We start from the raw sequence: 18,567 nt of genomic DNA on the forward strand, positions 1-18,567 counted from the left end.
AACTCGTTACATATGGGTAGTTTATAAAGTACTTACATACAAAATCCTTGGTATAGGTTTGATTTTAGCTGTAAAATAAGATAATAAATTTCCGTTTGTTTGTTTTTTTCAATTTCCATGTTCCAAATATGCAACGCGAGATTTTTTTTGTATATTTTTCTTTAGTGTGGACTAAACTTCTCTTTTAATTTATAGCGTAAATTTTTTATGTCAATATTTGGTTTTAACCTAAAAGTTGGCTTAAAATTTATGTTTAGAGTAATCGTATCATATAGTTATTAACAACAGGCTCACTAATTAGTTTTTACAAATAAGTATTTTTTCATGTTACTAATGACTAAAAATGTTAAATTTTTCTACTTTATATAAAACCGTTAGTATCGAGTTTTCTTCTACAACTACTTTTTGCTTGAAGTCTAATTTTGTTAGCTCTAATTCAATTCTTTCATATGTAAACTTTGATTTAATATTTGAATTAACTCTGATTGACTAAATAATTAATTGGTTAATTTAGCTATACTAGTGATGGCATTAACATAATAACAGATACTCGTACCATGGATTCCTACTGCAAAATATGATGTGAATTATAGTAGACATGTATTTTATGAGCACAAATGCCCTACTCTCATACCGGCGACATTGATATAATCAATCGAACATTAGACATCTTTGAAATCGTCAAAATACAAATTTTCACATTTTAAAATGTACACAAATATGCTGTGTATAGAACTCAGTAGCCACAATGGTTACGATCCAACATGGTGTTTCAGTTAATCTTGTGATGGTTGGAGTAAAAAATCACTGATCAGATATTTAGAAAACATAAAAGTGCAAGCAACAAATAAGTTTCAAAATTAAACTCCAATAAATGAAGATTTTGTTGAAGATTTTAGAAAATTCCTTCCAACAAAGTTGTCCCCTTCGAGAGAGGAAAATATGCCTGCAAAGAGCATCCACTATGGTATACGAAGGAAATAGGATATGTAGGAAAACGTTGCATATGAATCATCGAAAACTGATGATCGGATGTCATCAATAGTTTCATACCTTTTAAAAAAGCGGGACAACATAAGGTCTTTCCGGCCTTACTCCATAAGGAGATCAACAACATTTCGTCTAAATTATCGTGCTTAAAATTTGCGTACCGCCTTAAAGTTTGGCGTGTGGAAATGGTGGTCCATACATACGTATTGTCACCCAATAAGTCTAATATATTTCCTACGAAAACCAAAAACTATACTGTTCCAGTCGGGCCATATAATTCCTTTCATTTGAATAGTTCATTTTCTTCTTTTAATTACACGCTCACTTCGATCTTTCTCGTTCGTTTTCTTTATCATTCAGATGCGCTCACATTGTAAAATAAACGTAAATCACATCCTCGTTACATAGCTGCAATTTATTTATTTGTATTTCAATTCATCCAGCATAAGATGAAAACAAAAAGAAAGATTCGGAACTATTTGGAGCGAAGGAAATAAAAAGAACGACGGAAGAGAAAGATTCATTGCACTATATAGGTCTCGGAACTATTTGGAACGAAGGAAACAGAAAGAACGATGGAAGAAAAAGATTCATTGAACTATATTGCTCTCGGAACTATGGAACTATTTCCTTTTGGGGAAATGAACTAGAAAGATCGATCCGCTCCAGGAACTAGATTGTCCAACTCTACACAATACCTATGGACAATATGATACATTGATCATTTATTTAAAAACAAGTAAGTGAAGGCTATAGTCGGACGGGACCGACCATGTGGTACCCTACACCACTTCCTCTGAACACTGTTTTATTTTATATTTTTGCATCATTTATTATTGATATATTTTGCATTAAAGGAGAGGTCAAGAGTAGGTTTTCAAGTTTCGTGTTCGTAATTTGTCAGAATTTGGCCACAGAATTTAAAATTTAGACCAACAGTTAAATTTGGATTTTTTTCCACAATGGCCAATTTCACCCGCTAAATACTATTCGATAATTTTTCAAAATTATTGATATTTTCCTTGACCAAACCTCTTACTTCGTGCAAAGATGTTTCAGTATTAATATTAAAATTCTTGTTCCTCTTCTAAACGTGTCTTACGGGGGTGTAATATATCTTCCAGGTATGTTACCAATTTTCACACCAACATTTTGGTTCTTTTTCATCCACAAATTTTCAATTACCAATAAACGGTCGTACACACATCTCAAAATCGCTTTATCTCGTCGAATTTCGGTATACCACAAAGGGGGTCTACGCGGTGTTACATTTTCGGAAATATAAACTTTTAATGAATACCCTTTTTACATTGTGGTGTAGGGTATAAAAATTACTATATCAGTACACTCTTTCTGGAACCTTCCCCACACAATTTGAAACTACATTCGCTTAAGTTCGGAAATATGTACCACAGGTAGTCCTTGTGGTCTCTCTATTACAATTGTCCATGGATTGATTAGGTTCCTACCACACAACTCTCTTATTTTGGACTTGGATTGTAGACATAAGTAGGTCTATTCTGTAACTTTTATCGATTGAAAGGTTCTTAAATTTTTTTTTGTTTTTGTAACACTATAAACCAAAAAAAAAGTGAAATTGTTGTAAAATAAGCAATGAGTAAAGTTGTTAAGAACTTACTGAATAGGGGGGCTGGTTTGCATGTCTACTATCCTGATTACACTCATATAAGTTTTTTTTATTAAAATAGTGCACTTTGCAGACTTGGGATGTTATTCAAAGAAAAGTATGTTCCCATAGAAGATGTTGGATTTGCTTAATAATCGAATGTAGGCTGCATTTTCCCGAGAAGGGTATACAAACTTTGTCATTCCGTTTGGAACACATTAAAATATTCATTGGAGACCATATAAAATAAAAATGTTTTTGATCCGCATAAAATTCTAAGTCGATATAACGATGTCTTTTGAAATCGAGAAACAGCTCGCAATATTTAAGATGTGCTGAAGCAGTTTCTATTACTCCAAGGATGTTTGTATTGAAAATTTTTCATATGCGATATCTCTGAATGTTCGATACTTTGATGGTTTTTGTGTCATTATCTCATCAAAATTGCTGGAATTTCTTATTTGGTCTCCATTCGGGGTATAAAAAATTTATGCAAAGAATTGTCGATATATTGTCCCCATAGAACGCTACAGGACGTGTTCAGTGTTCTGTTTAGTCTATCTTATGTAAATAGAGCCAGATTGATATGTAGTCAAACAATTTTCAATAACTGACCTGGCCTAAATGTTAAAAGATTAGGATTTTTAAGGCCGGGAGTATGTACAGCTTTATAGACAAACTGTAACTGTACTGTAGACAAACTGAAGTCCAGAGCCAGCTCGCAATATTTAAGATAGAGGTTTATAATGCGCTACCGAAGTTTCTGTTACTCCAAGGATGTTTATATTGAAAATTTGTCATATGGGGTATCTCCTAATGTTCGGTATTTTGAAGGTTTTAGTATTAATATCACACACAAATTGTAAGATACAGTTTTTTGTTCAGTCTATTTTATGTAAATAGAGTCCGATAGATTTGTAGTCAACCAATTTTCAATAACTGACCTGGCCTAAATGTTAAAAGATTAGGATTTTTTAAGGCCGGGAGTATATACAGTTTTGTAGACAAGCTGTGAGTTTTCTTATTAGATAAAAAGTGGGTCATTTGAAAAGTAGAAAATAGAAAGTGTATTTCCAGTGAAAGTGTTTTCACTTCATGGTGCGCCCACATGGCGATAGTTACAATAAACGTAACTTATGTATGTTTATCGCGTTGAGCACATTATGTGTGTAATGTACATCTATTTATGTTTATGTCAGATTATAAGTTTTCGTTGTAAGAAAATGATTATAAATAAAATCAGTTCCCTTCATTTCCGCGGCGTTTTGTTTCATTTTCTTAGTTTTCCGCGTTGCACTGTGTGACCGATTTTTGGTTTTTGTAAAGTTTCAGGCAATTTCAGTCTGTTTAGTCTATTTTATGTAAATAGAGTCAGATCGATTTGTAAGCAATCAATTTTCAATAACTGACCTGGCCTAAATGTTAAACGATTAGGATTTTTTAAGGCCGGGAGTATGTACAGTTTTGTAAACAAACTGTAAGTTTTCTTGATAGATAAAAAAGTAAGTCATTTGTAAAGTGGAAAATAGAAGGTATATTTCCAGTAAAATTGTTTTCACTTTATGGTGCGCCCACATGGCGATAGTAACAATAAACTATTGGTCGTAACTTATGTATGCTTATCGCCTTAAGCGTACAGTGTGCACATTTAATAATAGATAATTATGCAGATTATACGTTTTCTTTGTAAGAAAATTATTATAAATAGGATGAGTTCTCTTCTAGCCGTCAACATCATCTTCGCGGCGTTTTATTTCATTTTCTTAGTTTTTCGCGTTGAACTGCGTGATGTGATGAGGAGTTCGTGTCATCAGACAGATTTTAGTTTTTTGTAAACCTGATTTAACTATAATGTATGGTCTTGTTCGATGTTTAATGAACCAGTACAAGTGAAAAAGGTATGAAAATGGTACTTGTTTTTATACCTTTGAAAGCTTTCTTGTATTTGTTTTTATGCTTGAAGTTTTAACGTTTTAATATCTTGGACCAAACCCCGAGGAAATATTGTAATAGAACCTTGACCATAAGGTTGGAGTTTGATGAATTTTAGGGGTTCTTTATAGAAAGAGCTACAGTATTGCGTCCAAGAGTAAAACAAAATTTTTAACAGTTTGGAAGACATGAGCCTGGCAAAATGATTGTCATCGAGGTCTTAAACCGCGAAAGTGCAAATAATGGGGTAAATCGGCGGGACACGTGTATTCTTATTTGGTCTGAAAAAGGTTAATTTCGATGTCTTAAAAAATTACCCAAATTGTATTCAAGTTGTAATTGAATAAATAATTATCGCACATACATATAAGAGATTTTCACCATTGAAGGATTCTAAATAAACCCATAGCCTGTGCACAATAGAAGTTCAACTATATTTCTAACATTAACATGTATGTGTAAATAATTTGTCATAATGCCATCACTACATACAAATCGGTCTAATTTAAACTAATTTTATTTAGAAACATAAATTTATATCGATCAAATATTTTTTCTAGAGAAATATATGTATGTATTTACAATTTTCTATAAATTTTTAATGACACATAAATAGTTTTTTTTCTAGTTTTTTTTATTATTAATATTTTTTTAACAAAATCAAATAGAACGAACGTCTAAAAGTTGAGGATGAATTGTTAAATAAAATAAACAAACAATTGTTGAGTATTGTAATTAGGAGGGAATTTATGGATTCAAGGAAAAGAGCGTTTTGTACTAAGACTTGGATAATAAACCAAAATTATCATGGAAAATATGGATATAGGCAGACGAGACAAAAGATATTCGCGAATCTAGTACGTTGCGTTTGTGGAACAAAAATGTTGAATAATGAAGAGAAATGCAGAAGTAGAAGTAACTAAAATATAGACGTTACGTTTTTCAATTATTGTTTTCTTTGTTACACGTACGACGGAGTTTACAATAAAAACAGAGAACAGACAGAAATGTAGGCGTGTCTTTTGTGTTTGTGTAAGTTACGTTGTTTTTGGTTTAACTACTTGTTGTGGTTTTTTGTGTTGTTAGTTGAAATGTTAAAAAAATGTTAAATTGAAATTATTTCTAAAACACTTAGGTTTCTGTTTTTTTTTGCATTCCCTGCCAACATTTGCTATCTGTTTATTGTCTAATGAGTCACTTCAATTAGATTGCACAAACGAATGCGATAGTCGCATTCTTATCCAAAAAGATAAAGCTCTCGGGAAGAACTGTTCCACTCATTAGATACTTTTTTGAGTGTCTAATTGGACACTTCAGAAAGTTATTAAAACGATAATATCGGTGGAGCAGTGGTAAGCATGCTCGCTTTGCAATCTGAATGCCCGGGTTCGATTCCCAGGCCAGTCGACATTTTTTTAATGACAAATCTTTTTTTTAACTATAAAACATTGATATATCTAAAAACTTGATTAAAATAATAATAAATAAAAAAGAACAAAATTTTATTTTGATTTTCTTTTTAACTTAATTTAATTCCTTTTTATCTTATGTTTTGTTTTATTGTTGTTGTTGTATCGTTAATCCTTTGTTTGGGTTATTATTAACTTTTTGGTTTTTTATTATTTAATTTAATTCATTATATTTTTATAATTGTTTCAGGAATTGTCGCTTATTATAATTTTGTCATTTGAAAAATGTGATGTCGCCTGACCTGGTAATCGAACCCCGGACATTCAGATTGCAAAGCGAGCATGCTTACCATTGCACCACCTGCGTATATAACCATCTGTGTACAAAAGTCTTATTTGTTCAACTTACAACAATTCTAAAAATAAATGTAAGCTGTCTAATTTGTATCCAAATAAAGGATGGAAAATAGATATGTCTATCCAATTTCCATCCTTCATTGGAATATAAATGAGATAGCTTACATTTATTTTTAGATACATATGTTATTGTTGTTATTTGTCTATCGTATTCTTTTCTAAATGGTGACTCGATACGATACAAATGGGATAACAATGCAATTGTTATTGTATATTAGACAAATGTCGCATTTTTACAGAAAATTTGACACCAAAAAGATCCTCATTTATAAAATTAGATAAAACTCACTTCCAATTGCTGGCAGGGTTAGCGATTCTTAATGAAAAGAACAAACACACACAAAAAATATGTTTGGTTTTTCTAGATTGTGTTTTTTTTTAGCTTTTCTAGAAAGAAGACATGAAATTACGACAACAAGAGTATGGACCTAGACAGGACTATTTTTAAAATTTGTAGCTTAATTGTTGTTAGCAATACCAAGAAAATTAAAAAGAAACAGTTATGTTTTTCAAAAAATAAAATAATAATAGTAATTTTAAATAAATAAAAACAAAAAACGTTTTAATTTAAAAAATCAAAAAATCAAATTAAAATTGGAATTATTAGTTTTTTTAGTAAATTGGATTTTTACTTACTGGCACTCTTCGGCAGTATGTTTACTTTCGTCCGTACAATAAAAAAATTTCCCATTGAATAATTGTACACCAATGACAGAAAATATAAATTGAAATAATATGTACACGATTAGAATGTTAACAACATTTTTCAATGAATTAACTACGCAGTCGAAGACGGCTTTCAATTTGGGTACGCGTTTAATTGTCTTTAATGGTCGCAGGACACGAAGGACACGCAACGATTTGATTGTTGATAAATTTTGTCCAGCACTGCTACCGCTCATATCGAAACCAAAACTAACAGCAGCGCATATAACGACCACAGCATCCATAATATTCCAGAATTCTCTTAAATAGCTGCCAGGATGTAATATAACACCTAAATCTACAATTTTCAGTAACATTTCTATTGTGAATACGCCGGTAAATGCATAATCGAAATAATTTAAAATTTTATTTCGTGGTGAATTCTCACGAACGGGATCTTCAGCCGCTAACGCTATCGATGACAATGAGATGACGACCATAATGAAAAAATCAAAGTAACGTAAATTAACGACCCAATGGGCGCCACGTCTTATGCTGTTGTTGTTGTTTTTTTGTTTGTCAATTGTTGAATTGATTTGAGTTGAGAGGGGTTAGGTGGATAGGTTTGTTTTTTTTTTTTGGTTTTCAAAATTATCAGCAAATTTGCGATTTGTTTGCGATTTTCAATTTTCAAAATTTTTGTCATTCCAATTTGCGTGTTGTTTTTGATATCATTTTTCGGGTTTTGGTGGGGAGGTATTTGTGGTGGTGGTGTTGTTGTTTTCAATTGTAACCAATTTTTTTGGGTTTTTGTTGTAAAAGCATTTTTGTGGTGTTGGTGTTTTGTTGTTGTTGTGGGCGCATTCATATTTTTGGGTGATTTCATTTTTGTTTTTTGTTCATGGTTTGTTGTTGTAATGATTTTTTTTATATTCCATGACACATGACAGAGTTGACAAGTGGGATATATTGTTGAGAGTTTAGCATTACATTAACGCATGATTTGATATTTTTTTGATGATTGGTTTGGTTTCGTGCATCATGCAAAGCAGTTGATGATGGCAATTGATGATGATTGTGATGATCATCAAATCATAAATGATCATAAAAAATCCATAAGAAATCAGGTAGGAGTCACAGTAAAAATATCAGAAAAACAAACCAAAATGTAAAATGAAAATCCAACCAAAAAGAGGATATAAAAAAGAGAAAAAGTTTATATTAATCATTTGTTTCGTTTACCTTGCTTGTGAAGAAAAATACTAATTAGAGATTATTATGGAAATCTTAAACGACTAACTTAAAGAAGATATGATGACTTATAAGAATAGATATTATTTTTGATATATTAGAAAATGAGTGGTAGTATATTGAGAGGATGATTGAAAAGGGAACTAGACGTTTAAAAGGAATTTTGGATTTTGTTTCTTATGTTCCGGATAACAGAATTAAAAAGTAAGCCATTCTAAAATATAACATCGGGCGCCGTTCACCTAAAAGTTAAACTTGAGCATATTAAGCAGTTCAGGAAAATGTATCGTGTAGGAACATGACTTAAAGAAAAACGTTTCGCCTTTCAAGTTCAATTCGAAATTGTACTTATTTCGAAGAGGATACGTATAAAAAATCCATTAGAAAATAATAGTTCCTTTGGCTAGTCATAATTACTTTGGAACCAAACTACTTAACCAATTTTTTACTAGAAGGTTGAAAGGAATTTTGGATTTTGTTTCTTATGTTTCGGATAACAGAATTAAAAAGTAATCCGTTCTAAAATATAACGTCGGGCGCCATTCGCCTAAAAGTTAAATATGAGCACACTAAGCAGTTCAGGAAAATGTATCGTGCAGGAACATGGCTTAAATAAGAACGGTTCGCCTTTCGGGTTCCTTTGGCTAGTCGTAATTACCAAACTACCTAACCAATTTTTTAACTACGACATGACACACAATTTTACTTCTATCCACGTTGTTATGTGGCCTTTAAACATGCGACCTTCTGATTTGTAGTTAGACATACTACAACCCAGCAAACATTCATGAATATTTAGATTTCACACTTTCTGTATTTGCATATATTGCACATTTACTCAATGATTAACATAAATCAAAAAATGCGTTTCCTGAGTTAGCAATTTTTGTTTTTTCTATGACTTATATTTTATCTTATGCCAAATTTTCATGCTGATATCTCTACAACTCGACGAGCTTTCAACGAGTTTCGCATATTTCAACACAAAAGGTTTTTGAGCTTATGATGCACTAAAACACTTCAAATCATTCCTAATGTTGCACAGAAATTTAGCACTTATATCTGAATAGATATTTACAAAATATACAAGAGAAACTTCTCTCATATCAATGAATGTACCCCGATTCATATTAGCTCAATGATATGAGATCTACTGTTTATCGACGAATCCGAACGGCGTGCCTTAAGACACCACTTGTAGAGGAAGTTTTAAATGACTGAAATACTCATTAAATGTCGCAACATCACTGAAGAGTATTTTGCCACCGTTGAAAATTGTGTGATATTGCTTGGCCGGGGAATCGAACCCACGACCTTCAGCGTGCAAGGCGGGTGTGCGTACCATTGCGTACCATATTTTAGTTTTTGTGTAAGAATCTTTTTTAGTTGGGAAATCAAATTTCAATCGCCTTATCATCACTTAAAACACATTTTTCTCGAAACTTGAATATTTGAGATGTGTCACTCTTTGAGTAAATGGGCGATGTGTATTTTTATGGCTATGTTAAGTCTCGAACTCACGATCCTTTGGTTTGTTGTCAAACATACAAACTCTGCGTTATCATTACTCATTACTTTTAGGAATAAATTAATCCATTATTTTTTAGCTACTGACAATGAAAAAAGTATTTTATTTACGTTTGTTTTGTTTTAGTTGAAGATTCAATCATATGATTGTCTAAGTCTGGAGTTTCCCCCATTGGCTTAACTTCATCACTTTCCTCTTTGCAGAGAAAAATGTTTACAAAACGCACTGACAGCTTGCAAAATTAACTGATCGCTACCAATATCATGATTTCATCCCGGCGAAGGGAATTATCAATTGGCTTTTCAGTTTTTGAAATGATGAATTTTTAGTGAAAACCTGAACTCTTTAAGCATCGAGTATTCTCATGTTAATGAGAATGATGCTTGCTCACTTTTCGGCTTTCCCAAAAAACACCAGAACAAAATATTTGCAAGCTGACAGCACGATTCAACTAAGAAATCATCGATTTCTGTTAAGTTGAAATAACATCAACACAGTTACCTGTGAGTATGTCGTTGGAATTTTATTTACAAAATTCCGTTTTGCGCGAGCCTTCGCTGTTTTGTGTTTGTTTTGTTTTAGTTGAAGATTCAATCATATGATTGTCTAAGTCTGGAGTTTCCCCCATTGGCTTAACTTCATCACTTTCCTCTTTGCAGAGAAAAATGTTTACAAAACGCACTGACAGCTTGCAAAATTAACTGATCGCTACCAATATCATGATTTCATCCCGGCGAAGGGAATTATCAATTGGCTTTTCAGTTTTTGAAATGATGAATTTTTAGTGAAAACCTGAAAACAGCGAAGGCTCGCGCAAAACGGAATTTTGTAAATAAAATTCCAACGACATACTCACAGGTAACTGTGTTGATGTTATTTCAACTTAACAGAAATCGATGATTTCTTAGTTGAATCGCGCTGTCAGCTTGCAAATATTTTGTTCTGGTGTTTTTTGGGAAAGCCGAAAAGTGAGCAAGCATCATTCTCATTAACATGAGAATACTCGATGCTTAAAGAGTTCAGGTTTTCACTAAAAATTCATCATTTCAAAAACTGAAAAGCCAATTGATAATTCCCTTCGCCGGGATGAAATCATGATATTGGTAGCGATCAGTTAATTTTGCAAGCTGTCAGTGCGTTTTGTAAACATTTTTCTCTGCAAAGAGGAAAGTGATGAAGTTAAGCCAATGGGGGAAACTCCAGACTTAGACAATCATATGATTGAATCTTCAACTAAAACAAAACAAACACAAAACAGCGAAGGCTCGCGCAAAACGGAATTTTGTAAATAAAATTCCAACGACATACAGGTAACTGTGTTGATGTTATTTCAACTTAACAGAAATCGATGATTTCTTAGTTGAATCGTGCTGTCAGCTTGCAAATATTTTGTTCTGGTGTTTTTTGGGAAAGCCGAAAAGTGAGCAAGCATCATTCTCATTAACATGAGAATACTCGATGCTTAAAGAGTTCAGGTTTTCACTAAAAATTCATCATTTCAAAAACTGAAAAGCCAATTGATAATTCCCTTCGCCGGGATGAAATCATGATATTGGTAGCGATCAGTTAATTTTGCAAGCTGTCAGTGCGTTTTGTAAACATTTTTCTCTGCAAAGAGGAAAGTGATGAAGTTAAGCCAATGGGGGAAACTCCAGACTTAGACAATCATATGATTGAATCTTCAACTAAAACAAAACAAACACAAAACAGCGAAGGCTCGCGCAAAACGGAATTTTGTAAATAAAATTCCAACGACATACTCACAGGTAACTGTGTTGATGTTATTTCAACTTAACAGAAATCGATGATTTCTTAGTTGAATCGTGCTGTCAGCTTGCAAATATTTTGTTCTGGTGTTTTTTGGGAAAGCCGAAAAGTGAGCAAGCATCATTCTCATTAACATGAGAATACTCGATGCTTAAAGAGTTCAGGTTTTCACTAAAAATTCATCATTTCAAAATCTGAAAAGCCAATTGATAATTCCCTTCGCCGGGATGAAATCATGATATTGGTAGCGATCAGTTAATTTTGCAAGCTGTCAGTGCGTTTTGTAAACATTTTTCTCTGCAAAGAGGAAAGTGATGAAGTTAAGCCAATGGGGGAAACTCCAGACTTAGACAATCATATGATTGAATCTTCAACTAAAACAAAACAAACACAAAACAGCGAAGGCTCGCGCAAAACGGAATTTTGTAAATAAAATTCCAACGACATACTCACAGGTAACTGTGTTGATGTTATTTCAACTTAACAGAAATCGATGATTTCTTAGTTGAATCGTGCTGTCAGCTTGCAAATATTTTGTTCTGGTGTTTTTTGGGAAAGCCGAAAAGTGAGCAAGCATCATTCTCATTAACATGAGAATACTCGATGCTTAAAGAGTTCAGGTTTTCACTAAAAATTCATCATTTCAAAAACTGAAAAGCCAATTGATAATTCCCTTCGCCGGGATGAAATCATGATATTGGTAGCGATCAGTTAATTTTGCAAGCTGTCAGTGCGTTTTGTAAACATTTTTCTCTGCAAAGAGGAAAGTGATGAAGTTAAGCCAATGGGGGAAACTCCAGACTTAGACAATCATATGATTGAATCTTCAACTAAAACAAAACAAACACAAAACAGCGAAGGCTCGCGCAAAACGGAATTTTGTAAATAAAATTCCAACGACATACTCACAGGTAACTGTGTTGATGTTATTTCAACTTAACAGAAATCGATGATTTCTTAGTTGAATCGTGCTGTCAGCTTGCAAATATTTTGTTCTGGTGTTTTTTGGGAAAGCCGAAAAGTGAGCAAGCATCATTCTCATTAACATGAGAATACTCGATGCTTAAAGAGTTCAGGTTTTCACTAAAAATTCATCATTTCAAAAACTGAAAAGCCAATTGATAATTCCCTTCGCCGGGATGAAATCATGATATTGGTAGCGATCAGTTAATTTTGCAAGCTGTCAGTGCGTTTTGTAAACATTTTTCTCTGCAAAGAGGAAAGTGATGAAGTTAAGCCAATGGGGGAAACTCCAGACTTAGACAATCATATGATTGAATCTTCAACTAAAACAAAACAAACACAAAACAGCGAAGGCTCGCGCAAAACGGAATTTTGTAAATAAAATTCCAACGACATACTCACAGGTAACTGTGTTGATGTTATTTCAACTTAACAGAAATCGATGATTTCTTAGTTGAATCGTGCTGTCAGCTTGCAAATATTTTGTTCTGGTGTTTTTTGGGAAAGCCGAAAAGTGAGCAAGCATCATTCTCATTAACATGAGAATACTCGATGCTTAAAGAGTTCAGGTTTTCACTAAAAATTCATCATTTCAAAAACTGAAAAGCCAATTGATAATTCCCTTCGCCGGGATGAAATCATGATATTGGTAGCGATCAGTTAATTTTGCAAGCTGTCAGTGCGTTTTGTAAACATTTTTCTCTGCAAAGAGGAAAGTGATGAAGTTAAGCCAATGGGGGAAACTCCAGACTTAGACAATCATATGATTGAATCTTCAACTAAAACAAAACAAACACAAAACAGCGAAGGCTCGCGCAAAACGGAATTTTGTAAATAAAATTCCAACGACATACTCACAGGTAACTGTGTTGATGTTATTTCAACTTAACAGAAATCGATGATTTCTTAGTTGAATCGTGCTGTCAGCTTGCAAATATTTTGTTCTGGTGTTTTTTGGGAAAGCCGAAAAGTGAGCAAGCATCATTCTCATTAACATGAGAATACTCGATGCTTAAAGAGTTCAGGTTTTCACTAAAAATTCATCATTTCAAAAACTGAAAAGCCAATTGATAATTCCCTTCGCCGGGATGAAATCATGATATTGGTAGCGATCAGTTAATTTTGCAAGCTGTCAGTGCGTTTTGTAAACATTTTTCTCTGCAAAGAGGAAAGTGATGAAGTTAAGCCAATGGGGGAAACTCCAGACTTAGACAATCATATGATTGAATCTTCAACTAAAACAAAACAAACACAAAACAGCGAAGGCTCGCGCAAAACGGAATTTTGTAAATAAAATTCCAACGACATACTCACAGGTAACTGTGTTGATGTTATTTCAACTTAACAGAAATCGATGATTTCTTAGTTGAATCGTGCTGTCAGCTTGCAAATATTTTGTTCTGGTGTTTTTTGGGAAAGCCGAAAAGTGAGCAAGCATCATTCTCATTAACATGAGAATACTCGATGCTTAAAGAGTTCAGGTTTTCACTAAAAATTCATCATTTCAAAAACTGAAAAGCCAATTGATAATTCCCTTCGCCGGGATGAAATCATGATATTGGTAGCGATCAGTTAATTTTGCAAGCTGTCAATGCGTTTTGTAAACATTTTTCTCTGCAAAGAGGAAAGTGATGAAGTTAAGCCAATGGGGGAAACTCCAGACTTAGACAATCGTATTTTATTTACATTACTTTGTAATGGGTTGTCAGGTTAATGTGCTACCAAGTATTTGCTTGGTTAATACGTATTTTTTAGTACATTTCATTCTAAGAAGATTTGCCGATCCTGTATTGATGATTTTTATCTCTTTTACAAGGATCAGCATTTGAAAAGCCCATTGAACAAAAGCAGCAGTGGTAAACACAAACCTCACAAGCGTGGAAATAAACACCCTACTTTGCACAAACCTTACATTTCTTTTACTTCCAAAATATTGATAACGTTTGAGGAATTTCGAGGAGGACGAAGGGGACTCTTTGGATCCACAAATATTTACAGTCCACTAACCATTCTCTCTTAGATAAAGTCTGGTTGTCCCTTTGCCCCTAAACATGGCTCGAATTCCACTTTTATTGGTAGTGGAATTCTGCATTCCTAAATTCATAAGCAACCAATGATGATGTTGTCAGAATATTAAAAAATTAACAAATTTCAATGAATGTTAGATCGTTAGTTGATGTTTCAAGATGTTCCAGCAACTAATCTTTTAAATAGTTCTTTTCATTGAGGAGCTATGACAATTAATCCCACTAAGAAACTATTAACATCAACATATTCCAGCGACTAATCTCTTAACTTTTCAGGAACTAGTCCATTGTACTCTTCACTCGATATCCTTCTTAGTAGAACTAAGAAAATCATTTGCCAATATTTTCTTCTTTTAGTCCCATAGCTCAAAGCTATTTCAAACTGTGATGGCCATTAATTTCAACAACTTGCTCAAAAATGCAATATCAGGAAGGGATGGACATTACGTATAACTTAGCTGAGTTGACAATCTTGTAGTAGATTTTTCAGTCGCTCTTTTAGTTAAAAAAAATTAATACTTTGAAATTTGATATTTGGTCTGTTGGTATCCAATAGCAGCGAAGACGGCGAAGATACCATAGACCCACCCAGAAGATGGTATTGAATGTATACCGCCCAGCCAAATGAGGTAAAGACAGCAATAAATCGGCTGAAGAATAATAAGGCAGCAGGAGCCGATGGCTTACCAGCCGAGCTGTTCAAAACCGGAGGCGACACGCTGATAAGTTGTATTCATCAGCTAGTTAGCACAATCTGGCAGGAAGAACGAGTACCCGACAATTGGAACCTGAGTATCCTGTGCTCCGTCCACAAGAAGGGAGATAAGAATGTATGCTCTAACTATAGGGGCTTAAGTCTACTCCCTATTGCCTACAAGATCGTGTCAGGGATATTGCGCGAACGACTAAAGCCTATGGCCAATGAGATAATTGGACCATACCAATGCGGCTTTAGACCTGGCAACTCCACCATTGACCAGATATTTACCCTGCGGCAAATCCTGGAGAAGGCCCAAGAGATGCAGATCGACACCTACCACCTTTTTGTCGATTATAAAGCAGCCTTCGACAGCCCGCTGCGTTCAAAGGTATTCCAGGCCATGTCTGAATTTGGTATCCCCGCAAAGCTCATCCGGTTTTGTAAAATGACTTTAACTGACACGAGATCCTCAGTTAAAATTGGAAAGAACATCTCCGAAGAGTTTTGTACCAAAAGAGGTTTCAGACAAGGCCTTTCGTGTGATCTCTTCAACATCCTGCAGTGGCACAACCTACACCAATAGCCACATGTTACTTGCTTATGCTGATGATATAGACATCATGGGGCGATCAGTAAAAAAAGTAACCGATACCTTTATGAAGGTCTAAGGAGAATCTGCTAAAGTGGGTCTGGTCTGGGTGGGTAAACGGTGAGAAGACCAAGTTGGTCGCGCTCGGCCCAACTGTGGAAGTTGGTTCCTATAATTTTGAGGTAGTAAAAGACTTCGTCTACCTCGGCACCTCCGTAAACACAACAAACGACATCTGTTGTGAAATAAAAAGAAAAATTGTATTGGCTAACAGATGCTACTTTGGTTTAAGTAAGCAGCTTAAAAACAAAGCCACATCTCGTCAAACAAAAATAACGCTCTACAAAACACTGATACTACCCGTACTGATGTATGGCCCCGAAGCCTGGGTACTTGCGCAAGCAGACATGGTAGTGCTAGGTGTGTTTGAGAGAAACATTTTTCGAAAGATCTACGGACCGATTTGCGTTGACGGTGAATATCGACCTTGCATGAACCACGAGCTGTACCTGCTATACAACGACATCAATATAGTTAAACGTATCGAGATGCAGCGATTCCGTTCGCTAGGCCATATTATTAGAATTAGCTAAGATGAACCCGGTAAAAAGGCGTATAAATACGAACTGCTTGGCGGTGTACGCAGAATTGGCAGGCCAGGGCATAGATGGCGCAAACAAGTGGATGAAGAGATGACAAGGCGGTATTCCAGAGTGCGAAGCAACAAATAGAGAGAAATGGAGATCTTTTCTTAGTTCGGCCTATGGAACAAATGTTCTGTAATGGGCCAGCTAAATAAGTTTGAATTTTTTAAAATAACTAACAGCTGTCGATAGTTCACAGTTCTTGATGTCATTGCACTAAGAGGAACAATTCGCACCCAATCGCTGCGGTGGTACCACTTATAGTATTTTACTCTTTAGAAGAAAAAATTCACGAATCGAAGATATTTATATTAAAACTAGTATTTTTCTAACACTAAAGCAATATCGCTGTCTATTTGCCTTCTATGTTTCGGTCATTCAAGTTCAACATCTTGTCTCTTTGTCTCAAAACCTTTGCAGCGATTTGGTCAAGCTGATCTTCGGTCAGAAGTTTGTCCTATGCTTATATTATACCCTAGACAGACGGCAGCGTTAATTTGCATTAACTGTCTTTATTCAAATTAATTCGTGCATTATCCACATTCTTAATGCACAAAATCAAAGGAAATTTAAACTGAATTTAGGTATTTCAATATGGCAATGCTGTAAAAGAGAGCCCATATTCATGTAGGAGAGAGAGCATATTCATGCTCTAAGACACAATTTGCATTGAAAATCAATTGTCTTTTGTCAAATTTCCATGTTTAAGAAAATAAAAAGGAAAACAAATCAGAAATTTTCGCGTTTCTTTCAAATAAGTAGTGGTCTTTCTCGAATAGAATAGCAGCTAATCGTTTTTCGCGCCTTCTATCAAATGTATTTTTAAATTTTTTATTTTCACAAGCATTTCATTACCCACCATACCAATTCTATCGAAAATAATATCTTCTTCAAATGTTCCTTTAGAGTTTTGCGACATTTCTTAATATTAAAAGGACTCAATAATATCACGAATAAATTTAATTTATTTTTGCATTATCGTGGTGAAAAGGACAATGGTAGAAGTATATTTGTCTCGCATATTTTGCGAACTTTTGTAAAACTTTATGAAATGGTCTGCTGGGTACAAACAAACAACACAAACAGCTGTTTCATAAATGCAGAAACTATCGTCTGTCAGGGTAAAAAGTTAATTCAAATTAAGGAATTTTTAATGCAAATTAACTCTGCCGTCTGTCTAGGGTATTACTTCATAATATAATCCGTTACTTTTAAAGAATGCTCGAATAATTGCCGGTTCGTAGTTTGTCCTATTATTGAACTAAAATTAGTTTTATTAGTTCGTTAAGCAATTTAGTTCCATAGTCCATTGTTTCATTAAGGTTCAGTTCGTCAATTTGTTATTTTATTGAACCACCCAAGTATTTGCGCCTTAGTGAAACGTACAATAAAACGTCTTGTTTCTGATAAGAATACTCAAACAACTGGGGATAATTTGTACTGTTATTGTGCTAAAAGAAACAACATTTATTAGATTGACAAGCCTTTAATTCCACTCGTCCATCGTTTCAGTACTGTTTAGTTTGTCATTAAATAGTAGTTCTTCTTCTTTTATTGACTCAGAACTTCTACCTCGAGTGGAATAGTTCACATGCTCCTTTTACAGAATCGTATAATAGAACTTATTGATTCACATCGCTTGTGGAAATGGGACCTAAACTTTAAATCTTAAATTTTAAAGTGTGGCGATCGAAATTTTGTACACTAATTACCCGAGTTCGATTCCTCAGCCAGACAACATTACATTTTCAACGGCGTAATGTAGGAGATATTTCGAGATTTTTGACATTTAATTAGCTGTTCAATTCAAGGAAAATTCACAATATTATTTCTTTTAGGATTTAAAGCATTTTGCATTGAAATATCTCTTTAAATAATTAGAATGCTATTTCAAAATTAATATTTCTGTAACAGTTGACATTTTTTTTGAGAGAGAAAACGTGTTTTTTTCATTTCATACTATTTTTTCAAACCCAATTTTTTCAAAGTAGTTTGTGCGTGACATTTTTTAATATTTAAATAGAATAAATGTTATTTTAGTCATTAATAGGCAATAGTTCATTCGCTCCTGCAACAGG

The 18,567-nt window shown here is 33.9% G+C and overlaps 1 protein-coding gene across 1 annotated transcript in view; it reads right to left on the bottom strand.

Annotated features, from left to right (window-relative positions):
- The window catches only part of cac (calcium voltage-gated channel subunit cacophony), a 541,297-nt gene that overhangs the window by 186,891 nt on the left and 335,839 nt on the right, over window positions 1-18,567 (bottom strand). The window contains exon 15 of the mRNA XM_073975285.1: window positions 7,012-7,575. Within this exon, the coding sequence (XP_073831386.1) occupies window positions 7,012-7,575 (564 nt within the window). The remainder of the gene's footprint in view (window positions 1-7,011; window positions 7,576-18,567) is intronic.

The sequence above is a fragment of the Musca autumnalis genome, unplaced genomic scaffold, assembly GCF_047663935.1.
Source record: "Musca autumnalis isolate F117 unplaced genomic scaffold, ASM4766393v1 scaffold_3, whole genome shotgun sequence".
Lineage (NCBI taxonomy): Eukaryota > Metazoa > Arthropoda > Insecta > Diptera > Muscidae > Musca > Musca autumnalis.